Here is a 22,836-nt window from a genome sequence, read left to right as displayed (position 1 = left end):
TTTATTGCCATATGCACAAATACATGTTTGCACAGGTGCAATGAAAAATGGGTTTGCAGTAGGATCACAGGCATAGAGCATTACAGCCACTACATTCACAAGGAAAAACTTAAGTTAACATCGTAAATTATTCAAGAAAGAACACAACAGAACACCAAAAACAAAGTTCATTTTAATGCAAAGATTTCAGAAACAAATGGTTGAAGAGACGTGAACATGGTGGTGTGGGACTTTAGGCTTCTGTACGTCCTGCACAATGGTAGTTGCAAGAAACTGGCATGGGTGGATGATGTGGGATCTTTGATGATAGATGTTGCTGTCTTGAGGCAGTGCCTTGGTGGCCACCATTCCTGAGACCTGGTTTGGGCATGAGCAGAGAAGTGATACAGTCCCAGTCCTGAAACAATAATTCCTCCACTCCTGCCCTTTCTGGAAGCGGGCAAGAACGAAGCAGCATGCCCTGCGATTTACTTATAGCTGACCCTCACATGTGGCGGCACGGAGTTGGTGGCAGTGCTGTGGGATGAAGGCAGGAAATTCCCACTGCACCGAGTAATGGAGTTACGCTGTACGAGGGATGAATTGAGCTGGAGGGAGTCAACAAAGGAGGCTTTGCAGTTTGTGCATCAGGATTGGCTACAGCTCCCTGTGCCTGCCTGTGTTGACATAATCTTTCTTCCTATCTCAGGGTGAACCCGGTGCGGTAGGACCTCATGGGAAGACCGGACCTGTTGGCCCGCAGGGTGCAGCAGGAAAGCAAGGCCCCGAGGGTCTCCGTGGTATTCCTGGTGCTCAGGTATGTCCTACAGGAGGAGGTGGGAACATGACTCACAAGGGGCAACAACACAAGGCTTTGCATGGTAATTGAAAGACTCTGACCAGGCAAGTCAATGACGAGACCGCACTTGGAGCACTGTGTGCAGTTCTGGTCACCCAGCTATGGAAGGGAAGTTCTGAAGGTGAAAATGGTGCTGAAGAGGACTTACGAGGATATTACTAGGACTGGAGAGCATGAATTATAAGGAGAGACTGGATAGGCAGGGACTTTTTGCCCCGAAGCACAGGATGCTGAGGGGTGACCATATGTGTTTATTAAATCATAGATAAGGTGAATGATTACAGTTGTTGAGGGGCAACAAGGGTGGTAAGTATATGATGTGAGCTGCCAGATGAAGTGGCAGAGATGGGTATAACTAAAATGCTTAAAAGACACTTGGACAGGTACAGGGATTAAAAGGGTATAGAAGGGTATTTGTTAAACTCAGACAAGTGGGGCTAGCTCAGGTAGACACTTGTTTGGCATGGACAAGTCAGGCTGAAGGGCTTGATTCTGTGACGCATCACTCTATAACTCCACTGCTGTTGTGTGGGATAGATTGGTGAACCTAGATGAGAGGGGTACCTTGAATTCCATCTCCCACTCTGAACCTGACTGCATTCTGAAACATCCTTGTGGGGCATATGTTGGAAAGTAGTCAATGGATCCTATTTAAATATGTAATTCACACCATTTAGCCCATCATTCTTGGAAGTTGATTAAATCTTCCAACCAGGCGGTCTGAAGTAGAAAGCAACCTTCCTCTTTAAGGAGAGGTGTTGATTTTAAATAATCCAAAGGATTCAGAAAAGGAGATGTGCAATTACTTTAACACGAGGAAATCTGCAGATGCTGGAATTTCAAGCAACACACATAAAAGTTGTTGGTGAACGCAGCAGGCCAGACAGCATCTCTAGGAAGAGGTACAGTCGGCGTTTCGGGCCGAGACCCTTCGTCAGGACTAAGAGACAGCTCTTCTTTCAGTTAGTCCTGACGAAGGGTCTCTACCCGAAATGCCGACTGTACCTCTTCCTAGAGATGCTGTCTGGCCTGCTGCGTTCACCAGCAACTTTTATGTGTGTTGCGTGCAATTACTTTAATGGATGTGGTATATTTAGATTTTCAGAAGGCCTTTGACAAGATGCCACTTAGGAGGCTGCTTAGCAAGATAAGAGCCCGTGGAATTACAGGGAAGTTACTAGCATGGGTGGAGCGTTAGTTGATCGGCAGAAAGCAGAGAGTGGGAATAAAAAAACTCCTATTCTGGCTGGCTGCCGGGTACCAATGGAGTTGCACAGGGGTCAGTTTTGGGACTGCTGCTTTTTACGAAGTATGTTAATGATTTGGTCTATGGGATTAATGGATTTGTGGCTAAATTTGCCGATGATACAAAGGTAGGGGCAGGAGCGGGTAGTGTTGAGGATACAGAGAGCCTGCAGAAAGACTTAGATTGTTTAGGAGAATGGGCAAAGAAGTGGCAAATAAAATACAATGTTGGAAAGTGTATAGTCATGCACCTTGGTGGAAGAAATAAATGGGTAGAATATTACTTAGATGGAGAGAGAATTCAAAATGCAGAGATGCACAGGGACTTGGGAGTCCTTGTGCAGGATACCCTAAAGGTTAACCTCCAGGTTGAATCGGTGGTGAAGAAGGTAATTGCAATGTTGGCATTCATTTCTAGAGGTATAGAATATAAGAGCAGGAATGTGATGTTGTGGCTCTATAAGGCACTCGTGAGACAACACTTGGGGTATTGTGTGCAGTTTTGGGCTCCTTATTGTAGAAAGGATATACTAACATTGGAGAGAGTTCAGAGGAGATTCATGAGAATGATTCCAGGAATGAAAGGGTTATGGTATGAGGAACATCTGGCGGCTCTTGGGCTGTATTCACTGGAGTTCAGGAGAATAAGGGGGGGATCTCATAGAAACATTGCAAATGTTAAAATGCCTGAGCAGATTAGATATGACAAAGTTATTTCCCATTGCAGGGAGTTCTAGGACAAGAGGGTACGACCTCAGGATTGAAGGACGTTCATTTAGAACAGAGATGTGGAGAAATTACTTTAGCCAGAAGGTGGAAAATATGTGAAATTTGTTGCCACAAGTGGCTGTGGAGGTCAAGTCATTGGGTGCACTGAAGATAGATAGGTTCTTGATTAGCCAGGGCATCAAAGGGTATGGGGAGAAGACAGGGGAATGAGGATGACTGGAAGAATTGGATCAGCCACGATTGAATGGCCGAGCAGACTCAATTGGCCAAATGACCTACTTCTGCTCCTATATCTTACGGTCTTATGGTCTTAACCCAGAGGGGGAAGGGTTGGAACTCACTGCCCAAAGGCTGGGGAAGGCAGAGTCCTTATGATATTTAGAAAGCACTTGGATATGCCTGGCACTGTTGTACTTAATTAAGCTGGGGAGCAGAAATTGCTGAATAGGTGAGATGACTTTTCTTTGCTCAGTGTGTCAAGAGTCCTTGCTTCTGCTGTAAATTTCCACAATTTCAGAAGTCTACCTTTTTCCTTTTCACAGCCTTTCAAACGTTATCACCTTACAATTAATCTCGTAAACTGATGGTGCAACATGCAAATTGCCGGAGGAACTCAATGGATCAGGCAGCATTTATAGAAGGGAATGGACAGTCAAGGTTTCAGGTCAAGACCCATGTTCAGGAAACTGGGTTAAGATGTTGCTGAAAAATGTTTGCTGATTCTCACTGCTAAGGATCACAGCTTTAGTATTTCTGCCGGAATAGAGAATTCCCAAAGCTTCAATCAACTGGTCGCTAGCATTTGTACAAATATGTTCTGTTTTTTGACATTGCACAGATCATGCAGTGAATAATAGCTGGTCTGGGTTGTGTCTGCATTGGTCTCAGGGTGCATTGTGTTAAGTTTTAATCATTTGCATTTAAAATGATTTTTTTCCTTCAGTTCTTTAAAAATTTAAAATGGTGAATTCTAGGTTTTGAATAGTTTTTAAAGCTTCAATTAGTTTCTGAGGTTTTCAGTATTTAAGCCCTATTAATATTCAGCTGACTGTGATGTCAAAGGTCCTTGTAGTTACTTTGTAAGTAGAGTTTCTTCCCACCATTGTCCCCTAGCTCTCTGTGATCCACGTCCATCACCGATGGGTTTATATGGCTGTTCCACCAACTGTGGGACATGCTCTTCTAGAAGTACCTCATTAAGTTTCATGAGAATTGAGGGAAGACATTTGGTCCATTGTCTCCATTATGGCCAGCTACGTACTCCAGATTAATCTGGTTCCCATCACTTGGCCCTTTGATTTTAAGATCTCCAAACTCTCATGTTTTTTTTATATATGGTCTTGGTTTCCATTAGTCTTTCAGGCAGTAAGTTCCTTTATCATTATTGATGTGGACTTTAGTGCCCAAAGACCTCCAGGGATAGGCAGCATCAAACTGTCAACATCTATCTTTTCCACTCTCCCCTGCCTTTGAATCATATCAATGAGCATCTAGAATTAGATTTCACCCTTTCAATGGCTCATATGTATGTCCTCATTGAATGGTTTCCCTCTGTCTGCTGCGATAATGGTGTACCTATACAGTATGTAGCTAAATCATCTCGGTGCCTCATCAAACGAGCCTTGTCCTTACTTGCAATGTCTGCTTCCAGATTAAGTCCCGGTGTTCTTCAGGGGCCAGTGATGAGTATGGCCAACTAACGTGTTTGGCAAGTTTACCTTCGTTGGTCAGGGCACTGAGTACAGGAGATGGGCTGTAGAGGAAATTGATAAGGCCACATCTGTGCAGTTCTGATCACTCTGCAGAGTGTTCAAAATGGATTTATGAAGATGTTGCTGGGATTGGAGGGCTTGCATTATAAGGAGAAAGTGCATAAGGTTGGACATTTTTGCTGGAGTATAGAAGGGTCTGAAAGATGTTATTATATATAAAATCATGAGGAGAATACAAAAGGTGCATGATCACAGTCTTTTTCCCAGGGTAGGGGAGTCCAAAATTAGACAACATAAGTTTAAGGTAACAGAGGACAACTTACAAGGGACCTGGGAGCAAACTTTTCTCACAGGGCAGTGGGTTTTAGAACATAGAATAGTACAGCACAGTACAGGCCCTTTGGCCCATGATGTTGTGCCGACCCTCAGGCCCTGCCTCTCATATAACACCCCACCTTAAATTCCTCCATATACCTGTCTAGTAATCTCTTAAACTTCACTAGTGTATCTGCCTCCACCACTGACTCAGGCAGTGCATTCCACGCACCAACCACTCTCTGAGTAAAAAACCTTCCTCTAATATCCCCCTTGAACTTCCCACCCCTTACCTTAAAGCCATGTCCTCTTGTATTGGGCAGTGGTGCCCTGGGGAAGAGACGCTGGCTATCCACTCTATCTATTCCTCTTATTATCTTGTACACCTCTATCATGTCTCCTCTCATCCCCCTTCTCTCCAAAGAGTAAAGCCCTTGCTCCCTTAATCTCTGATCATAATGCATACTCTCTAAACCAGGCAGCATCCTGGTAAATCTCCTCTGTACCCTTTCCAATGTTTCCACATCCTTCCTATAGTGAGGCAACCAGAACTGGACACAGTACTCCAAGTGTGGCCTAACCAGAGTTTTACAGAGCTGCATCATTACATCTGCCAGAAGTAGTAGAACAGTCAGGTACAATTACAATATCTATAGGATATTTGGCCATTTACTTGGAGAGAAGGATACTGGGCAAGTACAAGCAAATTGACTAGCTCAGTTGGGCATCTTAGTCAGCAAGGATGAGTTGTGCCAAATGGCCCATTTACACCGTACATAACTAAATATAGTTACTACATAACTATGGCCTGTCCCACTAATTTAGAATGCTCAGAGCAGACCTTATCCAAATGTTATCTCCTCCCCATCTCTTATTCACCTCTGTCCCACATTCTTACCCTCTGTCTATCTCTTTCTCTCATACATTCTCCACCTCTCTCCCTCACAGCTTCTTCTCTCTCACACTTACCCTCTCTCTACCCTCCTCTCTCACCCTCTTGCTTGTTCCCTGTCTTATCCTATTTTTTCATCTCTCTCTCTATCTCTCTTTATCTCTATTCCTCTTTCCTTCATTCTGACACTCTTCCCCTCACTCACCACCTCAGTCACTTTCTCTCCGCAATCTCCCCTTCTTTTAATCTTTCTCTCTTTCCCTTTACCACCTCTCTCTCACACACACATTTTACCACCTTTCTCTCTCTTGCTTTTTACCACCTTTCTTTTTCTCTTTCCTTCTCTCCCTCTTTCCAAAATATTTCCCCCTCCCTTCCTTTTTATTTCTCTTTCTCTCTCCCTTTCTCCCTCTTCCTTCTTACCTAGTTCTGTGTTGTGAGTTGTGAGCCCATCGATACTAATGCCTCTACCTCTCTTTCTCACAGGGTGAACAAGGAACCCCTGGAGTCCCAGGACAAGTCGGCCCTCCTGGCCCAATGGTAGGTGAACCTTGGAGACTTCTCAGTGTTGGCTGCCATTGGTTGGAATGTAATTTAGGCAAGTCAAGCCAAGTCAAATTTGTTGTGATGTGCACAAAATGGTGAGGTACAAGTACAATGATAAAATTTACTTGCAGCAGCACCATCAAGGGCAAGAAGGCATAGACCTCGGACAATTGCAGCAGTACGTAAGATATACATGTTACAGGACAGTACAGGAAAAAGAAGACTGTGCAAAACAAGGCCTTAGTGCCAAAAATAAGACACAGTCAGAGACAAGTCTGTGGTGGTGCAAGAGATGGTCTGTAATGTTCCATTGCTGAGGTAGGATTGGTTCAAGAACTTAATAGTTATAGGAAAATGGCCATTCCTGAACCTGGTGGTGCATGTTCAGGCGTCTGTACATCCTGCCCAACGGGAGCAGTGAGAAAAGGGCATATCCTGCATGGTAGGGATCCTTGATGATAGATGCTGCCTTCCTGTCGATTATATAATGGTGGGAAAAATTGTGCCCACGATGGATAAGACTCTGCAGACTCCTGTGATTCTGTGCATTGGAATTGCTGTACCAGGTGGTGCAACCATTCAGAATATTTTGAACAGTGCATCTGTAAAAGTTTAACCTCAGGGTACTTGGTGATATTGCCCAGCAGAGACAATGGAAAGTGTCTGAGCACAGTCTGTGCTACTAAGTGAAATGAAGCATCGAGACCACTAACCATTGATATCTTTTGCACATTGGAGCACCTTAGTACTTGGACAGCCCTGAGCCCCCTGAGCTCCAATAGCACTAACCACCCTGCCATCTCTCTGACACCTCCACAGCACAAAACCTCCTATTACCCTGATAGCATCACCTACCCACCCACCCCACTGATATCTCCACTGGACCCCCTTGTCCAATCACATGTCAACTCCCCATTCCTTACAGAGACCTTCAATACTCTGGACAGCTCTAAGCCTTCCAATATTTCAACATCACTGAGCTACTGGGCACCTCCAACCTCACTGTAGCCCAAGTGGTCACTCAGGGATCACCAAACCTCAACAATAGTAAGCCCCTTAATAGTTCAACAGGCATTTGTATTGTCTCCTTTTGCCTTGATCACACTGAGGCCCTAATATCCAGATGACTCTAAGTCTAACCATGTTGCCTTGAATAGATTCAGTCTCTAATGACCTTTCAGCACCAAAACCAAAACTGATCCATATCTCTCTCTTAGTGCAAAATGTCCATCACTGCATGGTATTTTGCTACTGAGAGAAAGGATGGGATGTAGGTTAATTAGTTACTGTTGGAGAGCACCTTGCTTTTCTTTCATTGTTGGGTATCTGGATATCACTGGCATGGTCCATCCCTGAATGCCCTCAGCAGGAGGTGGATAGCTCTCCCCTTGAACAGCCGCAGTCGCACTCTTTGTGGTGGGACATACAGGCTCTTGACAGTGTGACGCTAAATGAGCAGCAATCTATTTCCATGTTGGGACGTTGTGTGACTTGGTGGTGGTGTCACCCTACACCTGCTGCCCTCATACTTCTTGGTGGTAGAGGTGTCGGGTTTGGGAGGTGCTGTCGGAGGAGCTTGGGTGTGTTACTGAAGTGCATTTGTAGATGGTGCACATTGCACTCAGTAGAAGAGGGAGCAAACATTTAGGCAGATGAGTGGGTTCAAGTATCTTGAGTGTTCTTGTCTCATTGCAGCAGGGGGACAATATTCTGTCACACTCATAGCTTGTGAAGCTTTTGTGGTACCTGGAGATAAATCACATCCTGTAGCATACCAGCTTCACGCAAAGTGTTGGAGGAACTCAGCAGGTCAGGCAACATCTATGGAGGGAAATGGACAGTCGATGTTGTAAGTTGAGGACCAATGAAGGGTCTGGCCCTGAAGTGTCACTTGTCCACTTCCCTCCACAGATACTGCTTGACCATTGCTTTCATGTGCTGCTCCAGGTTCCAACTTATGCAATCTCTGGTGTGGTTGGTTTCTGGTCAAGGATTGTTCTTGGTGCACAGGGTCAGGTGTCTGGGCAGAAAACAGAAATGGTCTTGTCAGGGATCCTGTTCCTATTGACAGCTACATTGTAACTGAAGTTTTGTGCTTCAGTGGCAGATCGGGAATAGAGTTTATGGTTGGGTTGTACATGACACACCTTTGTACTCCAGTGTTATTATTGTGCAATATACTGTGCTCTTCTATTTTTAATCCCATACTCTCTCCTCCACTGACTGTAGGGTCCTCCTGGTTTGCCGGGCTTGAAGGGAGATGGTGGTGTCAAGGGAGAGAAGGTATGACTTCCCATTGGACAGGCTGTTCTTTTCTGGTTTCTACTCACGCTGCACCTAAACCTCAGACAATCATGCACTCACCAACTACAATGCCCCAGCCTCTTTCTTCATGTCCACTGCAAGGGGGTATCAATATCAGTGAAATGGCAGAGGGAACCTTGCCCTCACTGCAAGGCAAGCTCCTCCACCCACTCCCAGAGGGGAAGCAGGCCATCTTTGGTGGGCAGGAGTAGTAATCCTGAGAGAAATGGAGGTAATGAGGGGGGAGCAGAGCTGGGTGGTGCTGGCTTGTCAGCCAGATCCAACCTCAACCTCAATCTTGAATGGTAAGTGGTTTGGGCAGGTGACACTCATTCACTTCAAATGTCTTCTTCCACTGATCTCTTTCTGTGATCCTCAGAGATCTCTTGGAAGTTCCAACTATTCTTGAACTCAGGCTTTATATCACCATGATTCCATGTGTGGTCATTTGCAACCTTGCTATCTGTGTGTGGGCCCAACACTTGGACCTCTGTCCAAGCCTCCAAGCCACTGATACATTGGCCAATCAACATTTGACTTAGAGGTTACACTATGTGAATGATTGGTATTTATCTGCAGTTGTTTCTTTCTTTTCATTGAATTCAGCGATTGAATTCTGACTGAATTGCATAACTGGGATCTCCCACACTCAAATGAGTCACAGAGTCAAAAAGCACAGAAGCAGGCCCAGAATGTTCGTCAAGTATTCTTGCATCTGCAACTCACTACCAGAGGAGGTGATGCAATCAGATAGTCACTACCTTTAACAGACATTTAGACAGCTGCTGAAATAAGAAAGGTTTCTAATGGGGGCAAGTGGGAACAGTGTACATATCATGAGCCAATGAGCCTCTTTCTGTGTTGTTCGGCTCCATGATTCCATCTATTTATATTAATTCCATTTACTTACAATTTGTCCTTGCTTTTCTATGCATTGATAATTGATGTGTTTGTCAAGATACTTTTAAATGTAAGAGTCTTTGCTGTCACCATCCCTCGGCAGTTTATTTCAGTTTCCAACAACCCTCTCAGCAAGGGAATTCCTCTTCAGATCCCAAAGATCCCATCTCAGCCTCTTCCTCTTTACCATAAACCTGTGGAAAGGTCTTCTCTTAGGCACTATATACATGCTCCTCATAATTTTGATACCTCTATCACATCAACCATCAGTGTCCTCCACTGTAAGGAAAACAAACACTGCCTAACTAGTCTCTCCTCATAATGGAAACACTCCAACCCAGACAACATGCTGGTCCGTCTTCAGGACTCTGCACACACTCCAGTGCAATCTTATCCTCCTCTTGCCTTTACGTATTTCTGCATTTGTGATTCATCACAATTCCTCAGTGATGGACCTGACTCATCCACCATTCATTCTCTCTATCTCTCTGTCTCTCTCTTTCTCTACCTCTGTTTGTCTGTCTATCTATTTGTCTCTGTATATCTTTTACTCTATCCTTTCCTTTCCTGTCACTGTCTCTCCATCTTTCTCTCTCTTATATGTTTGATATGTCTGTGATTTGTACCATAGCTTTCTGTGACACTTTTCACAAACTCCCTGTGACCCGCTTCATTGGTTCTCTGCGGCTTTCGCTGGGACCCTTTAATTGAATGTGTGTGTTTCTCTTCCAGGGTCACCCTGGTCTCATTGGATTGATCGGACCTCCAGGCGAACAAGGGGAGAAGGGAGATCGAGGATCCTCTGGTCCACAGGGATCAGTTGGTCCAAAAGGAGACAACGTAATTACCTGCAGCCTTGATTATTTCCAGTATTTCAGTGGTAGCATATACCATTCATGATGTGAACTTGCAAAGTCATTCCCACTACCTACAGTACATTCCTAGCCTATGCTGAGACAGTCTGTGTCTCTCCTAGTTTGTCCTATTGTCACTAAGGAAAGGAGAATGAACTTGCTTGATGATTGCGTACAGGTATGTCTGTTTGCTAGAGTCAACAACTCTGATGGTCAACTGTAACATCCAAGCAGAAAGCATGTTGATTTCGTTGAGGTCAGTGAATGTCCCTTCAGTCAAAAATTAGGGTGCCAGACCTATATGACCATGATATCTCAGTAATCCATAATAAACACTATATTTGGTTCAGGATGTGCCATTCATAAATTAGGTATCTGAGGCATGAATAGTGGTATTGTAGCAGCAACAGTGACAGCAGTGAGGTGCTATTGTAGGGCTAATACAGTATCAACATCTGAAAGTCCCCATGCTTGACTCTTGTGGATATAAAGTTTACTTCGTGTGTGTCCAAATGTCCCATGACAGGATTCCACCTGATTTCAGAAGCACCCCCTTCGCTCCCTGAAACATTGCCACATTGCTGAATGTGAAATGTGAAACAAAGCGGTCACATTTTGAAAAATATTTTTTATATCCTGTAATTTACTCTTAGCCTGTTGCAGTGTTAATTGTACTGATGAGTACAGGTTTACAGACAAGCAAATAATCATTTTTATATTGTGATGTCAGTTCCCAGCCTAATCTTAGCATCAGTGAAAAGAAACTGAATTTAACAATTCAAGACATCTATCTTTTTGAATCCAAGGTCTCAATCTATGGGTTTCATCATATTGCTCCAGGCCCCTCCCACATCCCAATGACATGTGGATTGATAGGTTAATTGGTTACTTTAAATTGCCCCTCGAGTGTAGCTGGGTGGGAAGTGAATCTGGATGGCATTAATGGACACATGTGACGGAGCAAGCCACAGGAAATTAAACAAGGGATTGGGAATGAAAATAATGCTCAGGGAACAGGCGTAGACTCAATGAACTCCATCTGTGATATAAGGCAATGTGAGTATATGTTAGTCATAAAAAACATGAGAAAGTAGATATGTAACATATTGAGGATACCTCTGTTAATGTGTTTAAATCTTGAAGAGTTTTTAAACCCTATTGAAAATTAACAAAGTCACTAAGGTTTTTCATTTGATTTTGTTCTGCCTGCAGAGTGATAGACTTCCATTGACAGGCTTACAAACCCACACAGAACCTTGTACACTCGGCTTCATTTGTGCTTGAGGTTACATACTGCCCCAAGTTAGACCATTTATAGCTGGAAAAGAGATCCTACCCAAATGGGTCTCTGTTCCTCAGAGTATAGATTGGACTAGTTCCTTGTGGTACAGATGTAGTTGTTTGTAACTTCAACACCACTAGGGTACAATACTGTGCCATTTCTGTATTGTGATGCAGTGTTTGAACTACTAATAGTAAGAGGATTAGGTAATTACATCGCCTGACTGTTACTAAAGTTTTGTGTACACCAGCTTTACAAGATGTTTCAAAGAGAAACTGTATGAAAGGCAGGGTTTGGATCTACAGTGAGGACCAAAAGAGAGAGGGAGAAGTTTAGAGTAGATTCCGAGAAGCCAGTGAGGTAATATCTCTAGCAGGGAGCATACAGGTTTGGAAGAGGGTAGAACTACGCACACGCTACACCACATTACCAAAGGTAAATTGAGAGGGTTGGAAAGAATTCAAGTTAATAGATGTATGGAAATATGTTTCCATGGAAATACCCTCTGTTACCTAGCAGTGGTGTCTCATTCAAAGAATCTCTCAGTTTTCTCATCGTCTTCTCTTTGATCCTAGGGTATTGCTGGTGCCACTGGTCCCATAGGTCCTGCAGGCCCCCCTGGTTTACCGGTAAGCTTCACTGCTTGTGGTACTAGTCAGTTAATGTGTCAAGTGTCTGGGTGGTAGGAGCTCCCACACGGCAGGCTCCAGTGCCTAGTTTGTCAAAAATCCCGACTGCCAGAGTGGTGGGTTGAAGGTGGAGGGGTGTTGTGCGGGAGGTCAGAGTGTGTTCAGGGGTGGGGCATGTATTATTGGGTGATTGCCAGGATTAGGTACATGCCGTGGGTTTGGGGTACATTATTGTTTGGGGGTGTGTTTCTGGTTTGGGGTGCATTATTGGTTGGGAGTATGTTTCTGTTTGGGGCTACGTTATTGGTTGGGCCGATGCCACAGGCTGAGCGTGTGCTGCCACTGAAGGCTTTGTGAGTCTCAGGCCCAATCCATCCAGTCAGTATTTTCTCATTTTACTAGTTACCTTCATGTCACCCAGACATTGCTGTACGGTTCTCAATCTTCACTTTGTCCGCCACAGCTGACTTCCCCTCATTTGCTTTGTTTCAGATTGGCCAACTCCTACTCGTCATTGTAATTCTCCATCCCAGGTGACATCCTGGTGATTCTCCTCCACATAGCACGCTGTTACATACTTTCTCAAGTGTGCTGATGAGTTAGATGCAGTCTAACTAGTGTGTAACTCAGCTCTTGCATAGCCTTTTGCCCACTGATTCACTAATGGACATGGATCTCATATGCATTCTTAACCATCATGTCTACATGCCCTGTTACCTGCTGGGCATATTAGTATGCTCATCAATATCCCTCTGTAACCCTTCTTTAACCTCTGCTCCCTGGAGTAGGGGTTGGGTAGTTTCTTGAAAAACTGGTGCATTTGCCTGTAGTAATTCCCAGTATTGTGCTTTGGGGGTTATGAGGAGATGGGAAAAGACTAGCTGCTCCATTGGACTGTGATCATAGTGCAAGGGATTCACAGAATGGTTGCAGCACTGCATGATGCTATTCAGCCCCTCAGCCCTATGCAAACACAGCCCACCTAGTCTCACTCACCTGCCCTTTCCCCAGAACTCAACAAAGTCCTCCCTTTCACATCTGTTTCCAGCGTCTTTGAAAATTACAATTAAATCCATCTCCACTGCACTCTTGAGTGTGCCCTCCTGATCCTAGCTGTGCCACTATGTAGCAAAGTTGTACTTGCTTTAATTCTTTTGCTAATCACCATCATTCGCTGTCTCCAGTTCCTGACCCTCCCCCAGAGAGAACAGTCTCTCACTGTCCACTTTTCTATACTTGGAATATTATATCTGATCTCCCCAGACCCTAACCAATTCCATGGAGAACAGCCCTGGCTTCTCCTGTCACTGAGGAAATATAAGTCCTTCATCCCTGGAATCATGTTGGTAGATCTCTTCTCTTGGCTGCCTGAAACCTTCATATCTTTCCCAAGGTGTTGCACCCAGAACTCAACTCGATAATCTAGAAACAATCGAAAATCACGACTCAGGCTTTGTAGATCTCTAACCTCATTCACCATGTTCAAAGGTTCACGATGATCTCTTTCTGTCTGTACTACATACCATTAGACTTCAGGCCTTGATCCCTAATGATTTTTTAACCATTTTCTCAACCTGTCCCACCACCTTCAGTAAAGTATCTGCTTCTATCCCTAGATCTCTCTGTTCATGCACCCTAGTTAGCTCTGTGGTCTCTGGTTCAGAGTGGTTTTCCTAATTCTTCTGACCAAAGCATATCACTTCATATTTCCCACAATGAGTTCCAGCTGCAACCTATCTGTTCATTATACCAACCTGTCTCTCTCACTTTGGTTCGTAACTATAAATCTCACAGTGTGCTATATCCTCAATATTTATATCATCTTCAGATTTGAAACTGTGCCTGGTACACACATCTATAAATCTTATTTATATATTATGAATACAAATCCCTGCTGGCTATTCAATCCACATTCATCCAAATTACTCTCTCGGTTCCTGGTTTGTGAGCAAGCATTCACCCTGACTAACCCTACAGCCATGTAATAGAAACCTAATAAAGGCCAAAAAATACACAAGAAACCAGGTGTTGAATAAGGCCATTCAATATTATTGTGGCTAATCTGCCCAGGGCTTCATCTGCTGTTCTGCACCAAATCCCCATAGCCCTCAATTCCTGACTTTTTAAATAAAAGTTCTACCTGTTTTTTAAGTACCCTCAAAGATCTAAATTCGACAGCACCCTTGAGTGGAGAATTCCAGAGATTCACCTTTGTTAGAAGCTCCTCCACAGTGTAGTATTAACTGTTTGTTCTCCTATCTCATATTCCTAAGGACCTCAGTATTAAATGACCATTTCCTAATTTTGATTCTGTGATCCTCTGGGGAAGAAGGGAAAGTTTACAAGGAAAATTCCTCTGCAATCATATCAGGCAAGCAGTGGAATACAGGAGTTCACTAATGAAGGGCAGCGTGCCAAAAGCCTTCTTCACCACCCTGACTACTGTAACGGTACTTTCAAGGAAGCGTGTACATGTACTCCTAGGTCCCTCCTATCCTACAACACTACCTACCATTCACTGTGAAAGTCCTATGCTCATTTTTCTCTCCAAAATACAACATCTCAAACTGTTATAAATTAAACTGCATTTGCCATTCCTTCGCCCTTACACAGATAATTAAGATCCCTCTATAAATTCTGATAACCAATGAAGGCATGTATATCATGCTCACAAGAAAATCTGCTGATGCTGGAAATCCGAAACAAGATAAACAAAATGCTGGAGGAACTCAGCAGGCCAGGCAACGTCTATGGAAAAGAGTAAAAAGTTAATGTTTCGGGGCAGGAAACTTCTTGAAGACTGTGGAAATCACACTTCTTGCATTAGAAATGACAGTTTTTTTTCTAAATATTGGTCCCACCAACTTAAATCATAGCTCCCTTCTGTTCTGGGTGCTATGTTGCCGCATTGCTTGGGGTGTTTCTTATATTATGCAGATAACCTGGATTACACGGTATCTCATTGTGTTTATGTTCTTATGCTTTTTAAGACCTGTGTGTTTACTTGAGGTTAGTGCACAAAGTCTTTACTGCAGTAATCCTAATACTGTTTCCTTCTCTTCTAGGGTCCTCCTGGTCCTAAGGGTTCAAAAGGTTCTATGGTGAGTTAAGTCACTTCATGGTTAATTCTCTGAGCCAGTTATGGAAAGTAAAATGACATTGTAAGTTTTGAGAGGAAAAAAAGAATGTCTTGTTCTGGTATAAATGTTGTAAAGTTATGTCCTTCTATGGGATATGAGACAAGGAGAGAATATAATGTGCTGATGTTTAACCAATGATGCTCATTGGAGAATTAGATTGAAGACTAAGAGTTCAAGGAGAAGAAAGTGGTAGCAGCTTATTAGTATAGGAGGAGAGCACAGACAGGTGTCATCATCCAGTTACGTCAATGTGAAAGTCAAGGTTATTGTTTCATGCACAAATACATGTATACACAAGAGCAATGAGAAACTTACTTGCAGTCACAGCATCACAAAAGCACGATTCACAAGATAAACATGCATTAACATGTTGTACAATGTTCACAAGAAAAAATATATTAAGAACAAGGGAAAAAAATAATTTCATTGCAATAACATCAAAGTGGTCATAGTTTTGCTAAACTGTAGTGATTAGGGTTGTGCGGGTTGGTTCAGGAACCAAGTAGTTGAAGGGATGATTCTGTTCTTGAGCTTGGTGGTATGGAACTTCAGGCTTTGGTGCCTCCTGCTCGATGGTAGTTGGGAGAAGAAGGCATGGCCCAGATGGTTGGAATCTTTGATCATGGATGCTGCCTTCTTGAGTCAGCACTTCCTGTAGATATTACCTATGGTGGAGAGGGATCTTCCCATGATAAGATCACTACTCTCTTCAGCTTTTTACGTTCCTGTACATTTGAATGTGCACTCTTACTTTGAGATGATGAGTATCATCAGGTGGAAATAAGACATCCCATTCTACTATCTGGAGAATGTTCCCTCATGTCCTTGGCAGTTAATTATTCACAAATCTGTTCATTGTCATACTATCTGCCATGCACAAAAAACACATCAGTGAATACACGTTAAAAGGGAGTTAACTGGTTGGAGACCGTTCTGTTTCTCTGAGAGAAAATACTTAAGCATTGGACTGACTCTCCAGCCAGCACAGTGAGCAGAACTGATGAGTGTACATGGAATGCAAGGAAATCACAGAAAGTGCAAATGTTGTTTATCACAATAGTTGATGCTCATTTAAGGACAAAGAAAAGGGAATTGCTGGGTGGTGATCTTTAGAGATTGTTCAGTGCAGATCCTAACATTAATGCTATCCTGGAATATAAAAGATGAGATGTCATGTTACAGCTGCACAGAAACATAGAAACATAGAAACATAGAAAATAGGTGCAGGAGTAGGCCATTCGGCCCTTCGAGCCTGCACCACCATTTATTATGATCATGGCTGATCATCCAACTCAGAACCCAGCCTTCCCTCCATACCCCCTGACCCCTGTAGCCACAAGGGCCATATCTAACTCCCTCTTAAACATAGCCAATGAACTGGCCTCAACAGTTTGCTGTGGCAGAGAATTCCACAGATTCACCACCCTCTGTGTGAAGAAGTATTTCCTAATCTCGGTCCTAAAAGGCTTCCCCTCTATCCTCAAACTGTGACCCCTCGTTCTGGACCTCCCCAACATCGGGAACAATCTTCCCGCATCTAGCTTGTCCAATCCCTTTAGAATCTTATACGTTTCAATCAGATCCCCCCTCAATCTTCTAAATTCCAACGAGTACAAGCCCAGTTCATCCAGTCTTTCTTCATATAAAAGACCTGCCATCCCAGGAATCAATCTGGTGAACCTTCTTTGTACTCCCTCTATGGCAAAGATGTCTTTCCTCAGATTAGGGGACCAAAACTGCACACAATACTCCCTGCTCCTGTACTCGAATCCTCTCGCTATAAATGCCAGCATACCGTTCGCCTTTTTCACCGCCTGCTGTACCTGCATGCCCACTTTCAATGACTGGTGTATAATGACACCCAGGTCCCGTTGCACCTCCCCTTTTCCTAATCGGCCACCATTCAGATAATAATCTGTTTTCCTATTTTTGCCACCAAAGTGGATAACTTCACATTTATCCACATTAAATTGCATCTGCCATGAGTTTGCCCACTCACCCAACCTATCCAAGTCACCCTGCATCCTCCTAGCATCCTCCTCACTGCTAACACTGCCACCCAGCTTCGTGTCATCCGCAAACTTGGAGATGCTGCATTTAATTCCCTCATCCAAGTCATTAATATATATTGTAAACAACTGGGGTCCCAGCACTGAGCCTTGCGGTACCCCACTAGTCACCGCCTGCCATTCTGAAAAGGTCCCGTTTATTCCCACTCTTTGCTTCCTGTCTGCTAACCAATCTCTCCACCCACACCAATACCTTACCCCCAATACCATGTGCTTTAAGTTTGCACACTAATCTCCTGTGTGGGACCTTGTCAAAAGCCTTTTGAAAATCCAAATATACCACATCCACTGGTTCTCCCCTATCCACTCTACTAGTTACATCCTCAAAAAATTCTATGAGATTCGTCAGACATGATTTTCCTTTCACAAATCCATGCTGACTTTGTCCGATCATTTCACCGCTTTCCAAATGTGCTGTTATCACATCCTTGATAACTGACTCCAGCAGTTTCCCCACCACCGACGTTAGGCTAACCGGTCTATAATTCCCTGGTTTCTCTCTCCCTCCTTTTTTAAAAAGTGGGGTTACATTAGCCACCCTCCAATCCTCAGGAACTAGTCCAGAATCTAACGAGTTTTGAAAAATTATCACTAATGCATCCACTATTTCTTGGGCTACTTCCTTAAGCACTCTGGGATGCAGACCATCTGGCCCTGGGGATTTATCTGCCTTCAATCCCTTCAATTTACCTAACACCACTTCCCTACTAACATGTATTTCACTCAGTTCCTCCATCTCACTGGACCCTCTGTCCCTTACTATTTCTGGAAGATTATTTATGTCCTCCTTTGTGAAGACAGAACCAAAGTAATTATTCAATTGGTCTGCCATGTCCTTGCTCCCCATAATCAATTCACCTGTTTCTGTCTGCAGGGGACCTACATTTGTCTTTACCAGTCTTTTCCTTTTTACATATCTATAAAAGCTTTTACAGTCCGTTTTTATGTTCTCTGCCAGTTTTCTCTCATAATCTTTTTTCCCCTTCCTAATTAAGCCCTTTGTCCTCCTCTGCTGAACTCTGAATTTCTCCCAGTCCTCAGGTGAGCCACTTTCTCTGGCTAATTTGTATGCTACTTCTTTGGAATTGATACTATCCCTAATTTCTCTTGTCAGCCACGGGTGCACTATCTTCCTTGATTTATTCTTTTGCCAAACTGGGATGAACAATTGTTGTAGTTCATCCATGCAACCTTTAAATGCTAGCCATTGCATATCCACCGTCAATCCTTTAAGTGTCATTTGCCAGTCTATCTTAGCTAATTCACGTCTCATACCTTCAAAGTTACCTCTCTTTAAGTTCAGAACCTTTGTTTCTGAATTAACTATGTCACTCTCCATGTTAATGAAGAATTCCACCATATTATGGTCACTCTTACCCAAGGGGCCTCTCACGACAAGATCGCTAATTAACCCTTCCTCATTGCTCAAAACCCAGTCCAGAATAGCCTGCTCTCTAGTCGGTTCCTCGACATGTTGGTTCAAAAAACCATCCCGCATACATTCCAAGAAATCCTCTTCCTCAGCACCTTTACCAATTTGGTTCACCCAGTCTACATGTAGATTGAAGTCACCCATTATAACTGATGTTCCTTTATTGCACACATTTCTAACTTCCTGTTTAATACCATCTCCGACCTCACTACTACTGTTAGGTGGCCTGTACACAACTCCCACCAGCGTCTTCTGCCCCTTAGTGTTACGCAGCTCTACCCATATCGATTCCACATCTTCCCGGCTTATGTCCTTCCTTTCTATTGCGTTAATCTCTTTTTTAACCAGCAACGCCACCCCACCTCCCCTTCCTTCATGTCTATCCCTCCTGAATATTGAATATCCCTGAACGTTGAGCTCCCATCCCTGGTCACCCGGGAGCCATGTCTCTGTGATCCCAACTATATCATAATCATTAATAACAATCTGCACTTTCAATTCATCCACCTTATTACGAATGCTCCTTGCATTGACACATAAAGCCTTCAGGCGCTCTTTTACAACTCTCTTAGCCCTTTTTAATGCTTGCCCTGGATTTGTCGGCCTGCCACTTTTACTTGTGAATCTTGTGATACTGCACTTGCAGTATTTTGTAGCGTTCTGGTCACCCTACAGTAGGAAAGATGTCATTAAGCTGAAAGCAGAGTGGCAGAGATTCACAAGGATGTTACCTGGACTGTAGGACGTGAGTTGTAAGGAGAGACTGGATAGGCCGGGCTGCTTTCCTTGGCACATAGCAGCTGAAGGGATGACCTTATAGAGGTTATAAAATCATGAAGAGAGCAGATAAAGCGAATGGTTGCAAAGTAGGAGAAACTAGAGCATGAGTTTAAGTGAGAGGAAAAGGGTAAATGAGGACTCGAGGGGTAAATTTTTCACACTGAGGATGGTGGGTATTTAGAACATGTTGCCAGAAGAAGCAGTAGAGGCACAAACAACTACAATGTTAAAAATAAATTTGGGCATGTACATGAATGGGAAAGGTTTAGAGAGATGTGTGTCAAATGCAGGTAAATGGGACTAGCTCATGTAAGCAAAATTGGTAGGCCTGGATGTTGGGCTGAAGACCAATTTCCAAGTTGTAAGGAAGAACCTCTGCCTTCTGCTGCTAACACTAGATTTGCATTGAATATTAAACAATCCCATCTTATATATGGAGTTGTGTGTTTTTAGTTCATTCATTAGTTTTTCTCATGTCTCATTGATACTCATTGGCTCCACTCAACAACTCCCCTAATGACTGCAAGATCAGAAGATTGCTCCAAAGCTAAACCTTTCCTTGGAAGGCAAAATGTGACTCTTCCCTGCGACTGGAGTGATGCAGGCACAAGATTGCCTTAGGATGGTGTGGAGAGGGAGGACCTGGGCATCTCATTGGCTGGTATTCTTGTGCTCTAAGTCAATCAAAATCTGCCCTACTGAGAAGTTCGACCCTGACACTCCATTGTCCACCGGTTTGGCTGAAAGTACTTCTGAGGAGCACTGACATTATAGAGTCACCACTGCTTTTGTTTGTTGAGTTTTATTTGGCATGTGGAAACCACTTGGCAGTTTCCCATAATAGAGCCCTAGAGTTATAGTGTAATACAATATAGAAGCTGGCCCTTGGCTCATATCATTCATGTTGACTAAGTTGCCCATAGAAGCCTGTATCACTTGCTTGCATTTGGCTTATATCCCTCTAAACCTTTTTTATCCATGTACTTACTGTACATTGCAATGTTGTAAAGTCTTGAGATTCAGGCCTCACAGTAGTTTCACCTGATTCCTCTGCATACCACTGGTGCCATTCTGGGGAATTGAGCAGCTCGTGTTGTTTCTGTGGCTCTGGTGCTTGGTGTTCACCTGAGTATCTAAAGTTCATTTTCCTGGGTTGTGCCCATATTAAAATGGGTCACTGAGACAGGTGTAGATGTTCATCAGCTTGGCTTGCATACCGGCCCCACTGTGGAAGGCCATGGCTGCATGGCCAAGAGACAATTATTGAAGAGCTTGGACTAGCCATGTCCTCCGTCTTACTGTGCAGATCATAGGCAAACTCTTCCTCCTGAAGACATGTCCTATTAGAGGCTTTGGTGAAGGTACAGAAGAGATTTACCAGGATGAAGAGATTGACTGGATTTATCAGATGAGTCTGCTCTGCTTGGATCAGAGAGCATGTGCTATCGTGAGCGGTTGGACAAACCTGGCTTGTTTTCTCGGGAGTGGGAGAGACTGAGTGGAAATCTGATGGAAGTTTGTTAACAAATTGAAGCACAAATGGAATAGACAGCCAGTATCTTTTTCTCAGATTTGAAATGCCTAATACTAGAGGGACTGCATTTAAGGTGGGAAGTAGTAAGTTCAAAGGAGATGTGTGTGGGACAAGTGTTTTATGTAGAATTTGGTGCCCGGGATGCACTGCTGGGGTTAATGGTGAAGGCAGATATAATAGACTCTGTTCAGTAGCTAAACACATGAATGTGTAGAGAATCGAGAGATATGGACCATGTGCAGGCAGAAGGGAGTTAGGTTAATCAGGTGTCATTAGTGTAACTAGTTTGGCATAACATAATGGGCTAAAGGGCCTCTTCATGTACTGTGTTATTCAATGTTATATTGGTAGCTGCCTGGGCACTGATCTTTAGGTATACCTTCCCTAAACCTGTCACTCTGTCACTCTCCTCAACTTAAAACCTTCTTTCCTTGACAAAACTTTTAATTATGTGACTTAATATCATCATATGTTTGATAATATCTCTTAAAGTTTTCTGTGGGCTTTTAGACCGTAAGAGCATAAGACATAGGAGCAGTATTAGATGGGTCTGCTCTCCCAATCCACCAATGCTGATTTATTATCCCTCTCAACTCCATTCTCCTGCCTTCTCCCCATAACCTTTGGTGCCCTTACTAATCAAGAATATATCAACCTCTACTTTAAATATACCCAATGATGGGGCCTCCACAGCCATCTGTGGCACTGAATTCCAAAGATTCGCCACCATCTGCCTAAAGAAATTCCTGCTTATCTCTTTACTGTAGGTACATCCCTCTATTCTGAGATTGTGTCCTCTGGTCCCTGACTCCCCGACTATAAGAACCAACTTCTCCACATTTACTCTATCGCAGCCTTTCAATATTCGATAAGTTTCAATGAGATCTACCCTCGTTCTTTTACACCAATAAAAAAATGGTAAATTGGTTTATTATTTTCACATGCACTGAGGAACAGAGCAAAACTTTGTCAGATCATTAAATCATGCAGATCATTTCAGCACACTGGTATATAGAGGCAGTAGAAGAGAAAAAGCTATGACAGAATGCAGAATATAATGTTAAAGGAGCTACTTAAATATAAGTTGTGTTTAATACCATCTCTCCCTCTGATCCCTGCAGGGCGTGGCTGGACCGAAAGGGCAGCGAGGTGTTCCTGGTCCTCCTGGTGTTCCTGTGAGTAGTACCTCATTGCAGTCTCCGACTTCCCCTTCCTATTGTCTGTAAAGTGGTGCGCTCCATCACTCTGTCCTGGTGGAAAGTGGATATCGTGTTGGACTTCTGTCGCTTACATGATTAATGAGTAACCTGCCTCCATGCAATACAGAAAGTGTGTGATAGGCAGTGTAGAGGCTGCTTTTCTGTGATTAACCAATGTCCTTGGAAACTGTGGTGGAACAATGTAGAAGCAAATTTACTCTATATCTAACCTATGCTGCCTCTGTCTGTTGGGTTCACTACTGAAAACAACAGGGCTAAAGCTAAATATTTACTGAGTTGGAAGTGACATCAGGACTGACCGGTACATTGGCTGACCCAATGCTTCCGATTGATCCAGTGGAAAGATTTGGCTTGAGATACTGTCTGAAATTTTACTCAAGTTGGTCACTTGGTTCAGTGATAGCTGATTCCAAGA

The 22,836-nt window shown here is 43.5% G+C and overlaps 1 protein-coding gene across 1 annotated transcript in view; it reads left to right on the top strand.

Moving 5' to 3' along the window:
* The window catches only part of LOC134346173 (collagen alpha-1(V) chain-like), a 273,825-nt gene that overhangs the window by 237,925 nt on the left and 13,064 nt on the right, over positions 1-22,836 (top strand). Inside the window, exons 56-62 of the mRNA XM_063047492.1 lie at positions 689-796; positions 6,218-6,271; positions 8,507-8,560; positions 10,214-10,321; positions 12,193-12,246; positions 15,312-15,347; positions 22,323-22,376. Of these exons, the coding sequence (XP_062903562.1) occupies positions 689-796; positions 6,218-6,271; positions 8,507-8,560; positions 10,214-10,321; positions 12,193-12,246; positions 15,312-15,347; positions 22,323-22,376 (468 nt within the window). The remainder of the gene's footprint in view (positions 1-688; positions 797-6,217; positions 6,272-8,506; positions 8,561-10,213; positions 10,322-12,192; positions 12,247-15,311; positions 15,348-22,322; positions 22,377-22,836) is intronic.

This window comes from Mobula hypostoma, chromosome 5, assembly GCF_963921235.1.
Source record: "Mobula hypostoma chromosome 5, sMobHyp1.1, whole genome shotgun sequence".
NCBI classification, from domain to species: Eukaryota; Metazoa; Chordata; class Chondrichthyes; order Myliobatiformes; family Myliobatidae; genus Mobula; species Mobula hypostoma.
Note: the sequence above shows the minus strand (reverse complement) of the source record. Positions and strands in the feature narration are given on the sequence as shown.